At 36.3% G+C, this 15,894-nt stretch overlaps 1 protein-coding gene across 6 annotated transcripts in view; it reads left to right on the forward strand.

The window, feature by feature from the left end:
- Positions 1-15,894, forward strand: part of ZNF280D (zinc finger protein 280D) — a 48,629-nt gene that overhangs the window by 13,076 nt on the left and 19,659 nt on the right. For all 6 annotated transcript variants that reach the window (XR_004419133.1, XM_033070410.2, XM_033070409.1 and 3 more), the window contains 8 exons: positions 1,492-1,609; positions 7,476-7,579; positions 9,225-9,454; positions 11,458-11,615; positions 12,007-12,107; positions 12,196-12,342; positions 12,892-13,026; positions 14,547-14,791. Coding sequence is in view for 5 of the 6 variants with exons in the window: in XM_033070410.2 (XP_032926301.1) it covers positions 1,492-1,609; positions 7,476-7,579; positions 9,225-9,454; positions 11,458-11,615; positions 12,007-12,107; positions 12,196-12,342; positions 12,892-13,026; positions 14,547-14,791 (1,238 nt within the window). In the remaining variant the exon portion in view is untranslated. The remainder of the gene's footprint in view (positions 1-1,491; positions 1,610-7,475; positions 7,580-9,224; positions 9,455-11,457; positions 11,616-12,006; positions 12,108-12,195; positions 12,343-12,891; positions 13,027-14,546; positions 14,792-15,894) is intronic.

The following is a 15,894-nucleotide window of genomic DNA, read 5'->3' on the forward strand; positions in this document are numbered from 1 at the left end:
TAATTGTGCTCCTTTAGATTTCTTTCCATTAAATTTGGTTTACATGGTGGTAGTTTAAAATGTGGTAACTTCCACAAGGTTGTTTTCAAATAAGTAGACAATTGTGAATGGGAAGCAGTTTGTGAGCTTGATCTTTTCAGGAAAACATATTTGGCCTCTGTCACATGTATACACTGATGACAAGGTGTCTGTATATGTATTGGGTGGTTTTAAAGTTTTATTTACTTTATTTTAGGTTGATAGCCCTACTTTTGTCAATTTTTTGTTTCACAATACAGCTTAATGAAGTGCGACCATTTGAATTATTTCAGTTGACATTGCCAATGTATTTCCATTTATACCTTAGTGTTAAAATTAAACCTAACTCTATTATGTTTTTTCTTGATTGCTTATTGCTATTCCTGAAAATATTTCATGTTTCAGATTGTGCTAGTAGGAGTGGCTTATTAAAATGTGGCCAGTATTGATGAATCTTGAAAAATGTTTCTCCTACCTCACCCTCTTTAAGTTTGGATATTTGTAAAGATAACTAAATTTCATGTTTCTTTTTCCTCCAAGTGTTACATATTTTAGTAACCGTGGAATTGTTACTACTCTTACAGATCAGTGGAGCTGTTTTAACAGTTTCCAGTGCTGGAGACAAGAAATGCGGACTATTTGATTTTCTTAAGTTATATGTACTATAGGTACTAAAGGGCAGACTTTAAACTGAAGGGTAAAAGAATACCTGTACTTGGAGATGCACAAAACTTAATTTAACAAGGTGCTGGGAAACATGAACCGACTTTTAGGTTAGCTGGGTTTTGAAAAGAGGGTTTGATTACATGATTTTCAGAAATGCTTCCAAAGTTACTCTACATGGGGAAAAAAAGCCAGCCTTGATGCTATCAGGGATTAGTGCCCTTCCCAGTCAAGTGCTATGGATACCCCTTACTTCCATTAAAGTCTGAGCACTTAGTAGAATTTGATCTTAATACCATCTTGTTTTGAGAAACTTCTATTTGCTACAAGTTTGTGCTACTTTTGAGTTCTGTTTTTCGGTGTTTTGAGATGCAGCAAGATGTTATGCAGGAGTGATAAGCAAATGCCTGAGTTTAGGTTGAAGGAAGAAAGTATTTTGTTTTTTTTTAAAAACAATCAATTATAATTTGAAACATTATCAGACTTTTCTGAACAAGCATTTACAATTAACAATTCAAACAGATATTGATTAAATATGATTCATTAAATGGTCTTTCCCAGGTTTTAGGATTGTTTTTACTATTCTGAATATATAGCTATAACACCTAACAAGCACTGATGAGAATTGCAACCTTATTAAAATGTCAAAAGAAACTATTTTGGGGAGATTGTAATGAGCTTGATTTTCAGCTGAGTACTTCTGAGTACTTTTAAGCAATCATATGTTTTTAAAATAAACCCTTTGAAGCCTGCAAGTAAAAAAAAAATTAAACCTCAAATTTCTTTTCCCTCTTGAAAATATCTTATTAGGATTATATTATGGATTCTCCACCAGCTGCACCAGATAATACATCTGGTATACTGTTTGGTGTGAGACAGAACTCGGGAGTTCCACAGTACCAGACTGGGCCAGCAGTGAATGTAACAGGTGGGTATAACTGTAGTAGTTGATAAGAGAAAGAAACAACCTAATGTCTTTTAACTCTAGTGCAGATTTTTGGGTTATAACTTTAAATAGGATTTCTAGAATATAGTATAATGTTTAATGAAATAAACTTTGGAGTCTTGTGTTGTCAGATGTTGCTTTTCAGTGCATTAGCCTTCTTCAGTGCATGATGTCTTCTTAAAATGTTCATTTATATGGTAAAAAGCACTGCTGGATCCACTGCATTGACAGGTAAAGGTTTGTTTTCAGTGGGAATAGGAGAAGACTGTTAGCAAAAGAGGGGCTGTGAACAGTACCTGAAGAACTGAGTCTGCTGGATGGATTCCCTGTGATAATGGTCTGGGTTTTCTGCTATATGCAGGAGTTGGAGTTGATGGGATCAAAAGGATCATTCCTGAAAGGGAGGGGAAGGGAGAGAGTATGTAATTTGACAACAAAACCCTTTTTTTTCAAATGGCTTTTCAGCAGTAAATATTTTATCTACTTGAAGCCAAAAAGCCATTTTTTGTGTATGTGTCACAGCAGATGAAGTAGATTTGAAGCATGCAGTATATTCAGTCTTAAAAAGGCTATAACTTGGGACTTCCCTCCTCCTTTTTGAAGGATTGTGCTTTTGTAATAACTGATCAGAATTTCATTATTCTGTCTGTAAGTTATGGGTGACAATGACTTCAATTCTTCCCTGAGGTACCAGGTTAAGTACAGTGAATGGCCTACTGGTCATGCTGAGAAGTTAGATAGGACAGAGGGATAGCTAATTTGCTCAGCTTCATGTGATGATGTTTCATTGTTAGTTTTAGACAGATACAGAAATGTATCAGTGAAGGGTTGGCAGTGTATTTACTTGGTTGTGTCCAGCCATTCTATTGGTGTCATTCTTGTCTTGGGTTAAACAGCTTTTTGTCAAGTAAGGAAATTTTTTGGTTTTTGCAAACGGTTCATTGTTCCAGCCCTTGTTCTCCAAAGGACAGGTATTAAAATTTAGTTGTTTGTGGGTTTTTTAAACTTTGGAGACTTACTTGCTTAATTAAAAATTACTGGTATTAGTCTCTCACTGAGGAAAAAATAAAGTGCTTAAAAGCACTGAGGGTTGCAATTCAAAGCATTTAAAATGTGCCGTACTTAGTCTATGTTTATTTCTGTAATATGGCAATTGGATTTGGAAGTTAAAATAAAAGTTCTATTATTGTGGGTTCAAACATGAATATTTTTGACACAGAAGGCAAGTTTAAGATGTGTTTCACTTTGCAGAAAGGAAGCGTCTGTGTGTTTTGTGGTTTGGCTTCCCTGGTGAGGGAGGCTATGTAATGAGATTAAATCCATGTTCATGTATGCCAAAGCCTACTTACCTGTGTTGGTCCTATGCTTCCCTAATTCACATACTGCACTGTGGGCACAAGACATTGTGGAATATGGTATTTAAAAGCAGAATACTTTTGGGAACTGGCCTTTGATACTCTGCAGGACAATATAACAAGCACATGGGTGACATTTTTTAGCTCAGTATAGCATAAATATTTATTTCTGAGGTCTAAGCAGAGAAGTGGCAGGCTGCTGATGGACACTAACCAAGCATCTCCTTAGACTGCTAAATAGGTGGTGATGTTTGGGTAAATGGCATTGGTAACTCTTCCATGCAGGTTGGATGTAACTTGCTTTCTGAGAGTATTGTGAGAACATTCTCCCACAAACTTTACCCACTTGGAGGAATGAGAAATTGCTGTGACTGAAAGATCTGTCATGTGGAGTTGGCTGGACTGCATCCATGAATCCATAGCTCCAGACTAATGGAGGTGTTGGTGCAGGACAGGGCACTAAGAGACCTGAAGCAATTTGGCTTTCATGTGCCTATTCTGTTAATCACAATCTATTTGGTGCTTTCATTCTAGGTTAGTATTTCTGATGCCTGTTTCCATTATTTATAAAATCAGGCCCAGCCAGCACAGGTGCACAGAGCAGCATTAAGGTTTTTACAGTGGTGGTGTGTGTTCAGAAACCTGTCAGCAAGGTGGTGCTGCAGCCAGTACACTTTGCTACTTCCTTACCATCATGGATGTGGTACCCAGCTCCTGGATAATATCCACAGAATTGTTCACTAATAGCACAAAGTGACCAAACCAGTATTATTTGGCTGCTGCTTTTCTCTGCTGACCTGAGTATTTGGAGTCCCTGTGTCTGCTGTGTAGAGAAGTGGACCAACTAGCCTGGAATGTGGGTGATTCAAGGAATTCTTGTGTCCACACTCCAGCTGAGAGAGGCACTTTCATGATAAGACGTATCAATCGGATTTATACCAGAAAAATGTTAAATACTTGGAGTTGGTGTGATTAGTTTTCAAAATAGGCCAATTTTTTTTTTATGTGAACAAACAACAGAGCTAAAATGCGTAGATCATTGTATCCAGAACTGAAGCCTTTGATATATTTTATTATAGTCTTGAAACAATTTGCAGTCTGTCATTGTGAGAGGTTTACAAGACCTGTGCTGGTGCTTCAGACTTCTTGGTTTGTAGCTGTGTCTTTCAGGTCTGCTTGAGGACTGATCTCTGAATTGAGGTCATATCACCAAGGGTAATCTTAGAGTGACAGAGATGTGGATTTCTGACAAGATGGAGCTGAGTGTTTATGGGCATGTTAATCAGGCAGTGAACCTTCCAATTTCAAAATTGTTGGGGAATTTTTTTTTGTTGTGAGATGTTTGGGTGTTTTTTTTTTTTAGTGAGGTTTTTTGGTTTGTTTTTTTGTGGATTTTTTTGTTTAGTTTTGTTGGGGTTCTTTTTTGTTTTTGTTTTTTGTTTTTGTTTTTTGTTTTTTGTTTTGTTGGTTCTGTGGGTTTTTTGTTCGTTTTTAGTGATTTTCTTCAGAAGAAATACTACAAACTGTAAGGACATGTAATCTTCTTTCAGAAGAAGAGAACAGATAGATATGCTGTGCTTTCTCATTAGAGCTTATAACACTTTTCATTTTGCATGCAAAGTGAAGTTTAGAGGGTTCTATAACAAACTAAAACAACATTAACACAGAACCAGAAAAAAAGGAGAGGTGTTTTTCATCAGAAGGCAGAGCTTGTTCCCAATAGCAGGCATTGCAGAAAGCAGCTGCGTAGCTGAACTTTATTACTGTGAACTCACCTTGTCTCAGATTAGAGTGGGTCAAGATGTGAAAAGTAGGCCAAATGAATTCAGGTGGCCATAGTATGATTTACTGGGGTTTCAGAGGTGAGTCTATCTCTGTGTTTACCCTTTCCTGCTTCACTGGCCTGGGCCTTCAGTCTGATTTGGATATTTTCTTAACTTCAGTATGGCATATTAGTTTAGGAAAATCTTAGAACTGCTTTATGTGGACTCTAAATTGCAGTCATCACTAATGTGTTCTAATTACTATGGGAAAAAGAAGGAGGTTCTTTAATTTAAAGCGCTGTAGGTCTAAATGAGAATGGTTTTGTATCTAAACTTCCTGCTACTTCTGAAGGCGACAGTGTTAACTCCAAAACAGGCCAAACTTAATGAGGTTGGTGCTAGAAGCAACTTGGCTGTTTCATCTACAGGTAACTGGCCAACAGTTACACAGGCACAAAATGGAACTTCAAACAGTAGGAAAATGGAATGATCTAGCTGGCAGTCTGTGTCATGGAAAAAGCTAACACATCTCTAGTGTTGGAGTTGGTCAGTGTTTTTAATGCCCTTAAGGCAGTGTAAGTAACTGTTCTTACACCGTAAAATAAAAATAACCTTTCTATGCAAGGATTTATATACCTTTACAAACTGATTTACCTGGGGTTATTGCCTAGTCAAATTTTAGACCTTTATTGTTTAGTAGGTAGGTTTGAATTTGTTGAGCAAAAATTAGTTATTTGAAGACAGATGATAAAAATAAATGCCCCTGACCTCATTATCTTAGTTCAGATTTTCTGTGTCAAAGAAGGGAGTAGTGGGTTGAAACTTCGAAACAGAACCAACCAGAAAATCAAGATTTGAAAGAATTCTTGACTTAATTCTATGACTACTGAATTTATGAACTAATTCTGTTTAGATGAAGAAAAAATAATTTTAGTAGTGCCAGGCAAGGCAGTAACAACTTAGATTGTGGAATCCTCATCCTTTGAGATATTCAGAAGTTGACTGGACACAGCTCTGAGCATAAGATTAGACTTGCTTTGAGTGGGAAGTTGCGTAAAACCACCTTCAGAGGGCCAACCTAAATTATTTTGTGATTCTGTACTTCAACTAATTATTGTAAAGTGTGTTTTGCAGTTTTCCCCTTTTCCCAGCAGTGTTTCTGATATAGTTTGAAATAGTAGTGGGAGGGGAGAACATAAATTTCAAAGAAAAGATGTTATTGGAAAGATTTTTCCTTCCCTGCAAGAAGAGAGCTAGTCTGACTCAGAGTATTAACTATTAGGTGCATTTTGTCCTGAGCCAAAAGGTGCTTTCTAGTGATTAAAATAGGCCAGGATTTATTCTTGACTTTGAGACATTTGCAAGACATCCTCTGTCCTGTAATGTTGAAATGATTGTTTGGAATAATTTCAGATTTGGGGGTTTTGAATATTTTATTTTAGACCTCATTCGCTCTTTCCAGCAGCCAGAAGGACATGGCTATAACATGGACATTGCAGCAAGAGAATTTCCTCCACCCTCTTTTGGGTGAAATAGATATTGTGCTGCAGCTATATTAAAAAAAAAAATAACTGAAGGATCTTGCTAAATTCAGTAAAAAAAATAAGTAGATCATACTCACTGAGAACCTTATTTTGCTGAGTTTGTCTCTCAGTCCTCTCCTGCTGGCATAGCAATTTCTAATCTGTCACAGAATCCAGCACTGAAGCACTGCAGAACATAAGATTTTGCTGCAGAACTGGTTTTCTTCAACTCTTTGCACTTAACTGTGATGTGTCAAAATGTTTTACCAATTATAATGGTGAAGACTTGCGGCACTGTTTTGTGGTACATCTTTTACATGGCCATCCACTCAAGTGAAGGACTTTCTGCTTAAAAATGATTCTTAGCAAAAATGTTATCCTAAGAAAAATTACTGTTTATTTATGGTCTAGGCAGGATTATTTTTGTGTAAAAAGGTATAATACTGTTGCATGGTCATCTCTTAACTCATACACTTACTCATTCCCTTGTATTTATTTATTTGTTTTTATTGCATTTATTCATAGTCCTGACAGAGTACAGTTGACACTACTGGTGAGATGCTGCTTCTGTGTTTAACTTCTAAACTACTTACTTAGTACGTAGTCCTCCAGATCTGTGAATGACTTGAGAATGCCAAGAGAGTTTCATCTGGAAAAGTAGCTCTTGCTCTGATTTTTTTGACAGTTTGGAGAAAGCTCAAAGCTTGGGTTTATTCATTTAAATTTAAACTAATGCAAAGAACCAAATGGTGAAATTCCTTTCCAAAACCACTTACCTGAACCCTATTGCGGTGATCAGGTCAGGGCAGAAATCTGGCTTTAGGTGTGTGTTTGAAAAGTTTGTGAAACAAAAACATCAGAAATCCACCCTACCCAGGATGGGGTTGGCTGGTAGTGCACAAAGGATGCTTTCTCCTTATCGTACTTTCTTCATCTCCTCATGTGTTTTTTCATGTTGTTTGTTGATAAGATTTTGTAAAATCTGTTTATCAGTCTATATCAAACAGAACAAACTCCACATCAATTTGGGAAAAAGGAAGAGTAGTTAAAAGATGCTTATAAAACCTGACTTATGGTTACTACAGCTTCATTGATGGTAATAGTTTTCATCTGAAATAGCATAGTTTACTAGAATATTACCACTATTACTAAATTGAGTATTCTGCTTGTGAGTTCTGAGTTTTTTTATATGTTTTAAATTTTACAGGGACAAATGCTGTGTCGATTAAAAATGGAGGACCTTTTCCACGGGCTTGTCCAAAGTGTAATATACATTTCAACCTTATGGATCCTCTAAAAAATCATATGAAGGTAAAATATTTTGGGGCTGGTAAGCTTTAGAACAAACTTTGTGGGCTTCTTTTGGGTTATGGAAGAGTGCCATGGTTTGGTAGGAAGGTAGTTTATCTTCTGTTTGCTATCAACCAGAGCCAAATGCTCCGAGTCTTGCAGTCATGGAGAGCAAGACAGGAGCAGGGGAGCTCTAAATCTTGCTGCTTTTTGCCTTGTGTTTCCAATGTGCTGAAGCTAAGTGTCTCTGAGAGTAGGCAGCCAGGTGACCCACATCTGTATAGGATTGAAGCTGTCACAAAGATGACAGTGTGATCTTACTGTTTTATCTTGATGTATCACTTGATACAGCAAGATAAAAATACTTGATACTTAATAGATAAAAAAATTTTAAGCTGTGGGGAACAATTTCATTTGTAGTTCATACTTAAACACTGTGGTAAACAAAACTCTCAGAAGCTGAGCATCACTTCATCTGATTGTGAAACTACCTTCTACTATTTCTGGAAACATTGTTTCTTGGAAAATATTTATCATTTGGCAAAGATCCTCACAATTCTCAGGCATATGTATTTAATTTTAGGGACAGAGAAATGGCTTCGCAGTCTGTACACAATGGGAATATCCAGAACAAAAAGGAGTATCAGCTACTGTTTAACACAAATTTGTGAGGATCTTAGTTACTCTTCTCACAGATGGTTGATTTACAGGGTTACAATACCCTAAACAGTAATTGCTGTCCTCTTTGGCTCTACTGTCCTCTTTGGCTCTGAAACATAATTAAGAAATACATATAGCAGTGGAAAAAAAACCCAAGGGTTTTATCTTTTTCTAATCATTATTTGTACAGAATAGGTTTTGTGCTGAGTACATCAGCTGAATGAAGGGATCATTGAAGAAGTGTGTTTACTTAGGATGCTGAGTTACAATTCCACAGCAGGAAATTAGTGCTTGCTAGTAGGCTTATGGGAAGTAGTCCTCCTGCATGTTAAGACCGTTATTCGGCAGGAGAAAAATTTGTCCTCTGAAATTTTCTATTTTGTTGAAAACTTCATAGCATCTTCTTTGTGAAGTACTTTGTACTTTTTAAAAGGTAAGTTTCATGAGATAGCTCTTGGGCTAAGCATTCTTTATGTATACTTCAATATAAAAAGGCTTGAACAATGTCTGTTATGTGACTCAGAATTTTGGATTTTTTTAGTAATGCCAGAAAGAACTTTCAAAGGTTTCAACATAGATTCTTCCTTAAGAAATAAAGGACAAAACTTCCCATTAAGTTCTCAATAAACTTTCAGTAGTCAGCAAATTACTTGCATTAAAATAGCTTTTTTTTTTTCATTTTATTAAATGTAAATGAAATAGAATTTTTTTGCAAGAAAAGGCAACACCTAACATTGTTTTCTTTTTTATTCAATTTAACTTATGTGAACCTATGAGAATCTTCCCGTTCAGTTTTATAATATATAGTGTTTTGTTACTTAAACACTAGTTAAAGATGAATCACTGTTTAAAATTGAATATTACTAAGATCAGTATATCAGAGAATTAAGCTTTACATCTAACAATTGTTAGTGCCTTCAGTTTTTAAGATGCTGTTCTCGTTGACGCAGTTTGATGAGCCTGATACCTTTGTTTCTCTCTGTCTCTTCTCCCTATTTGCATCCAGTATTGTTGTCCAGATATGGTAAATAACTTTTTCCCAGGGGTGGTCAAAACAGAGTGTTTGAGCACAACAGGCAAGACCATTGAATCTGAGAAAGGAAAACTGATTATGTTAGTCAATGACTTTTATTATGGGAAGGATGAAGGTGACCTCCAGCAGGTACAACAGGAGCAGAAGACTCATACGACATTTAAATGCATCAGTTGTCTGAAAGTTCTTAAAAATAACATAAGGTATTTGAACTAATTTCCTTATTTTTTTGTTAATCACTTACAGTCCATAGTAGTGTGATACATTAAAGCTTTGTGTCTCTGGAGTAGAGTTTATTTCGTGCTGAAAACTGGTAATACTGGGTTTTTACTTTGCATTGATGGCCATAACCTGAAACCTTTTACAGATTAGAGTACGAATTTTCGTGGTGTGTAACGTAAACATAGAGTTTTGATAGGAGCAGTTGTAGGACTTTGGGGTTAGAAAAGGCAACGCAAAGGGTTTTACAGTTTGCCATCTGGATTGATGGCAATATTGGTAGATGCGAGTGTTAATTCCCTTCAGGGACGCACAATGACTAATAGTCAGTAGTTCACTTATGTAACATCTGTTATTTTGTTGGAGTAATTTTACTTCCAAATGCTGATAAAACCCCAGTAAGCTGTTTTAGTAGGTAGACAAGTTTGTGTCATCGTTCCTCTGGAAGTTAAGGTCACTGAACTTTTTTACATGCACTCTTCAAGGGAAGCTGAAGTAGCAGAATGTAAAATTGAAAAATGGACTATTGTTTCAAAGGACACAGTCTGCAAGTTAAAATGAGCAGGTTTATGCTAACATTAGACACATACTATTGAAAAAACTAAGTTTTCTGTAATTAAAACAATGGCATTTGCTATTAATCATTAAATAGGCACTATTTTCTACTCAGCATTATATTGTAAGCAATGGGTGCTGTGGTGCTTATGTGTTCTACAGCAAGTCATTAAAAATGTACGAGCCCTTTGTTTTCTTTAAACTTCTGTAGCATTGACTTTAACTATATTAATTTTGACTGTAACCTTGTAGCTTTATTCCATAGTTCTTTAACTTAAGAATTTTTATTCCAGGGTGTGTTTTGCAGCTTTATATATAGTGGACAAAATAAATACATCTTACCTTCCTAATTCAAGTATAAGTTTTTTGACTGAAATTCAGAAAAGCAAAGTTATTCATCATGGTAATCCTCTGCTTCCTTGAAGAGATCTATGGTTGAACATAGCATTGCAATATTTTTCTGTTAAGGTATTATGCAGTAATAGTGTCAGTTTCTTTTGTCTGCTTAGGAAACTGGGTAGACTCAGTTGGCTTTTTCTGGTTTTCTTTCTGTTTTGTAAGCAGCTGCATGATAGTACGAGCTTGAGATCAAGAGACTATTCTTCCTTGCTCATTTGTTTTTTCCAGTTCCAAGGTCTGCATTCCTTTTGTGAGTTTAGACTTCCATTTAATAGTTTCTCTGGCTGCACTGAAATAAAGTGCATTTAAAACAGGAATTTTGGAAGTTGAAATGTAGTGGGTTTGTAGCTAACCTGTCCTTGTGCTGCTCCACCAGTAACAGTGACCTGCTGATGGCTGGCATGGGTGCCTGGAGTTCTTAGCCAGAATAGGTTCCTACTTCAGACAGGTGGACAGATTAATGAGGAAAAGCTGGTAACTTGTAGTAGTACCATGCCAGTTTCTCCCACTCTTTTGGTGTAGGCTGCACAGTGGTGTTTTTGGTAACTGTCCTACCCAATGCAGCATCAGGCCTCCTTCCTGGAACTCCTGCTGTGGTTTCACATAAAGCTGTCATGTCCAAATTGCAGATACATTCTTGCTACTTAATAGTTTTCAGCAGAGCTAAAGTTACACGTTTCAAAATGGGGCTTTGAGATTGCTGGTGGTGAATCACGTGTAAGCAGTTGATGTGTTCTTGTTGTCTTTGCTTATTTCCCTAGATTGCATGGCAAGAATTCTGTCTAAGCAAACATGAGAAATATAATAGATTATTTAGTCTTAGAACATCTTTTAGACTTAATGTGTGTTCCTTAAAGTCAAGATTTCTAGTCACCTTTAAATTTGTTGCCTGTTCTTGTAGCAAACATTACTTTTTTTTTTTTGAGAAGTCCTTACAGAGTGAAATATCTAAGAAATCTTTTACATCTTGCATGTGATATGTATAGGGAATGTTAAAATGTAGTTTTTTGCACCTGTTCACTATAATTTAAAGGTTTATGAACCACATGAAGCATCACTTGGAACTTGAGAAGCAAAGCAATGAAAGTTGGGAAAGCCACACCACCTGCCAGCACTGTTACCGACAGTTCCCCACGCCGTTCCAGCTGCAGTGCCACATTGAGAGTACACACACGCCTTACGAGTCATCCAGTGAGTTGGATCCTGTCAAACTGAATTTTTTCTAAGCCAAAATTTTTAGAAATTTCCCAACTTTTATTTCCTGGATTGTAATTTCTCTGTAAAGCTATTATACTTAAATAACAATAATCTTGAGAGTAAATATATCAATGGAGCGCTTTTTTTTTCTTTTGAGAGCCAATGTATGTGCAAAAATTATTTTTAAAAGCTTATGGGTTTTTTTCCTTGTATTTTTTGTTTATTTTTAATTGAAAGCTTTACTTTAAGACCTCATGTTTAAGGCCCTTGCCTTTCTGGCTTTCCAAAACTAGAGGGAATTTCTTCTAAAGAGTTGAATAATCATTAACTTGCTTTACCTTTCTACCAAATTTTTACTTTTTTTCTTGTTTCTCATTTTTTCTAGCTATTTGTAAAATCTGTGAATTATCATTTGATACAGAGCAAGTTCTCTTGCAACATATGAAGGACAATCATAAGCCAGGTGAAATGCCGTATGTCTGCCAGGTATTTCAGAGTGACTTTTGTATTTAGATTATACCACTACCCTGTCTTCACTGTCAGTAAACTTGTAACAAAAAATGTCTTATTTTAGGTGTGCAACTACAGATCCTCGGCATTTTCAGATGTAGAAACACATTTTAGAACAGTTCATGAAAACACAAAACATTTGCTGTGCCCGTTTTGCCTCAAAGTTATTAAAATTGGAGCGCCATATATGCATCATTACCTGAGGCATCAGGTAAGCAGATCTTTTCAATCCTTAATGCTAGAAAAATGCTAAACACATGTAAGGAATCTCTCTGAAAAAACAAACACAACTGATTTGTATGGTTGTTACTGGGTAAGAATAGTTAATAAGAATACATTAGAAAAATTTCAGGAGTCTTAAAGGAAATTCCTAGACTTTGTCTTGTTTCTATATGATGGTAGCCCCCTGTTTAATACAATCTCTGAATAGCTTTGGAAGAATCTTGCTATTTGGTTTCTTCATTACATTGTAGTGATTTGATCCTGCTTTTCTTGAGGTTGCTATCAAACCTACCACTAGTTCAAATAAAGAAAAAGATCATGAAATGTCTTGTAACTGGGAATCTAACTACTCCTCCTCTTAGTAGCCATACTACCTTGCAAGTATCTAATTCCGACAGATCTTGTCTTTGTATAGTATTGGAATTTGTTTGTTTAGCTGATGTTTTAGGAACTGCGTGAACATTGCTTGAGACAAGCTAGGGCTAGAGTTTTGTCATGCCACCCATGCTTACTACAGATTGTCATTTGTCTTTAAAAGAAAAAGGGAATATACCGTTGCACTAAATGCAGACTACAGTTTTTAACATGCAAAGAAAAAATGGATCACAAGACTCAGCATCACCGAACATTTAGGAAACCCAAGCAATTAGAAGGCTTGCCTCCTGGAACCAAGGTAAGTGTTCATGCAGGAAAACTTGAGGGGACAAAGAAAAAAAAAAATTCCTGGTAGAGAAGAGTAAAATAGAAAAAAGTACTTTTCTCCTTTCTTTTCCTAAACAAAGTGTTGGGGTTGTATTTTTTTCTGTGTGTTGTATTTTGGTTTTTTCCTCACCTTTAAAACTCTAAAAAAATGCTCCTGTTCAAAGAATTACCAGGCACAATGTATGATTTCTTCCTGGTGATGTGTGGTTTTGCTTTCTATCCCATTGTTCCATGCACCTACATACGTGCCAGTAGTCCAACCAGAGTTGCTGCTTTCGTGAGCTGATCGTCATTTGTCCCTTCCCATTTATGCTTTCTTGTTCTGGGAGCTGCTTCCTGTATCGGTTTTTCTGAAAGATTTTCAACTCGTGGAAGGTGGTGGCAAAAAAACACAAAAATGCAAGACCTACTTCTGCATACAATATCTGTGCTTAAAACTGGATTCACCAGGTGGTCTTTAGGTTCAGCATTTAAAGAGATGTGAGGAAAGCTTTGGTCCCCTCAGAATACCTATGCTGTCTTTAAGGCATTCTTCCATTTCTCAAGAAGGAACTACTTGGACTAGGATTTTCTTGTAGATTTTGGGAGTTTTTCCAACAGTTTTTTAGTAGAGTGTTAAAATATGTCCTTTCAGTTGCAAGGAAGAAGAAAAGTTTACATTTTGATCAGCTCTTCACAGTTCATTTGCTCTAGAAGTCAGGAAGGCAAAATTACTTCAGTTGCTCTTGATTGTCTTGCTTGGCAGAAGGAAATGTACGACACCAACTCTTTACTCTGTGATAATAGCTCAGTTTTTTAAAGATTTCAGGATCTTATGAAGGCTAATAAAGGCTTAGATGAAAATTCATGTTAGTAGACCTTGATGGCATGCAAATGATAATACTGGAAAACCTGGAACCAGATTTAGAAGATGAGGTGCTTCTAAACTAGGAGTACCAGTAAGAACTATAATTAGGAGTCATGTTGCGAGTCAAAACCGCATTTGAGAACATTACAAAGGAGTTCAAGAATACAAGAGAAGAGGTCAGAAACCAGAATTACTCTTTGGAGTTCTGGAATGAGGAGCGGACATATCTGAAGGGAGTAGACTGGTTCATCATGAGGCAGCAAGGCCCAGACACTGATGGCTTGGTTTGATATTCTTAGTAGGGCTGATTGACCTGGCACTTCTGCTACATTTTTTTTCGTTTAAGAAAGCAGGATCTAGCCAGTTGCAGCTATGGAGAGAAAGCAATATGTTTTGTCATGACCAACTATTTCAACCAAAACAAACTTTTTAAGTGTCCCGTTGACTCTTAGATGTTGACTGTAGTCCCAACAGTATTTTCAGTATTTTGTATTCTTCAAAGTAATCTTAAATCAGTGGCGTTTCTTATGCTATGTTTTATGCTATAAAATGGTTTAAACTTTATAAACTTATAAAAGACATATAGAAGTGGGAACTTGGAGAGCTTAAACGTAAACAGTTGTTTTAAAATTTCATACTTACAGGTGACTATTCGAGCATCTTTGGGATCTCATCAGTCAGGATCAGCAGCTACATCTTCTGTTAGTACAAGTAGCTCCACATTTCAGTTATCACCTAAAGCTAAAAATGCAACCACTAAAAATCATAATAAATCTAATACAAGTAAGTCAAGAGGAAAATCAAAACAATCTACATCAAGGAAACAAAATGCATGGACGAACAGCAGAAAAAAAAAAGAACCTACAACTATAGCATTTCCTAGTCTAAGGTAAAATAATAGCATTAAAATTGTCTTTAAGTACGCTTTGAACATAAATAACTGATCATTTAATGGTCTTTCAGTAACTTTAATGCTGTAATACATAAAATCTGGCACCTCAGGTTTACTGAGAAAGCAGATGCATAAACTTTGCACATAGTGGTACTGTGGTTGTAATTCTGAATTTTCATTCACCAATTTTGGTGATGGCAGACTACTTTATGATGGAAGAACAAGTGTTCTGGAAACTTCTCTGTGCCACATTTAGAAATTTTCTCTGCATGGTACCTTCTTTTTTATTTATTTTTTCCCTCCCTTCTCTCCATTTTTTTAAGATTTTATTCTGTTAATTGAACTTGTAAGTTAAAAGGTTAAATCCTGTCTATCCTAGGAGATACGGCATTTTGGGGAGCTAATTAAAAAAAATTAAGAAAGTAAAAGTGAACTTTTGGGAGAATGCTGTCTTTATCTTCACAATTTATTGGGGTTTGCTGTCCTTGTATTACTATTTTCATGGGTGAAAATATGGACTGTTTGTTACACTAGAGTGCAATTTCAGTGCTTATGATGAGTTAGCATTTTTCTTTGTCAAAGATGGAAGATGTCACCCCTCCAGTTTCTAACTTGCCCAGTGTGTGGCTCTGGGAGAGATCCAATAACAGTCAGCAAAACTGGGGAAGAATAGGATTGTATTCTTGCTTTGTAGATTTTTCAAAGCTTGTGGGTAATATTTTGACTAAAATTTTGGTTTGAACCCGGAAGTGCAGCTTATATATTGGACAAAGAATGAAAAGTTGCTGTTTTAGTTTGGAGGACAGGTGTCTGCTGAGAAAGGCAGGAGCTTCTCTTTGAAATGGAGAATGTAAACCCCCTCCCTCCAAATTATTATAATTTTGAAATCAAGGGGCTTTCAGGCAAAGATATGGGAATTAGGAATAACAGTTCTTTACTAGGGAAATTAAAACAGAAATACAGTACCACAAAGAAACAAACTGCAAACGCTGACAAAGTCAGAGTACAACCTGACACCCCATCAGGCAGGGTGTTGGCAGCAGTCCCGTTCCATGGTGGCTGCATCCTCCTGCAGTGACAGATGTGGCTCAGTTGGAGCA

The sequence above is a fragment of the Catharus ustulatus genome, chromosome 12 (genome assembly GCF_009819885.2).
Source record: "Catharus ustulatus isolate bCatUst1 chromosome 12, bCatUst1.pri.v2, whole genome shotgun sequence".
Taxonomy (NCBI): Eukaryota; Metazoa; Chordata; class Aves; order Passeriformes; family Turdidae; genus Catharus; species Catharus ustulatus.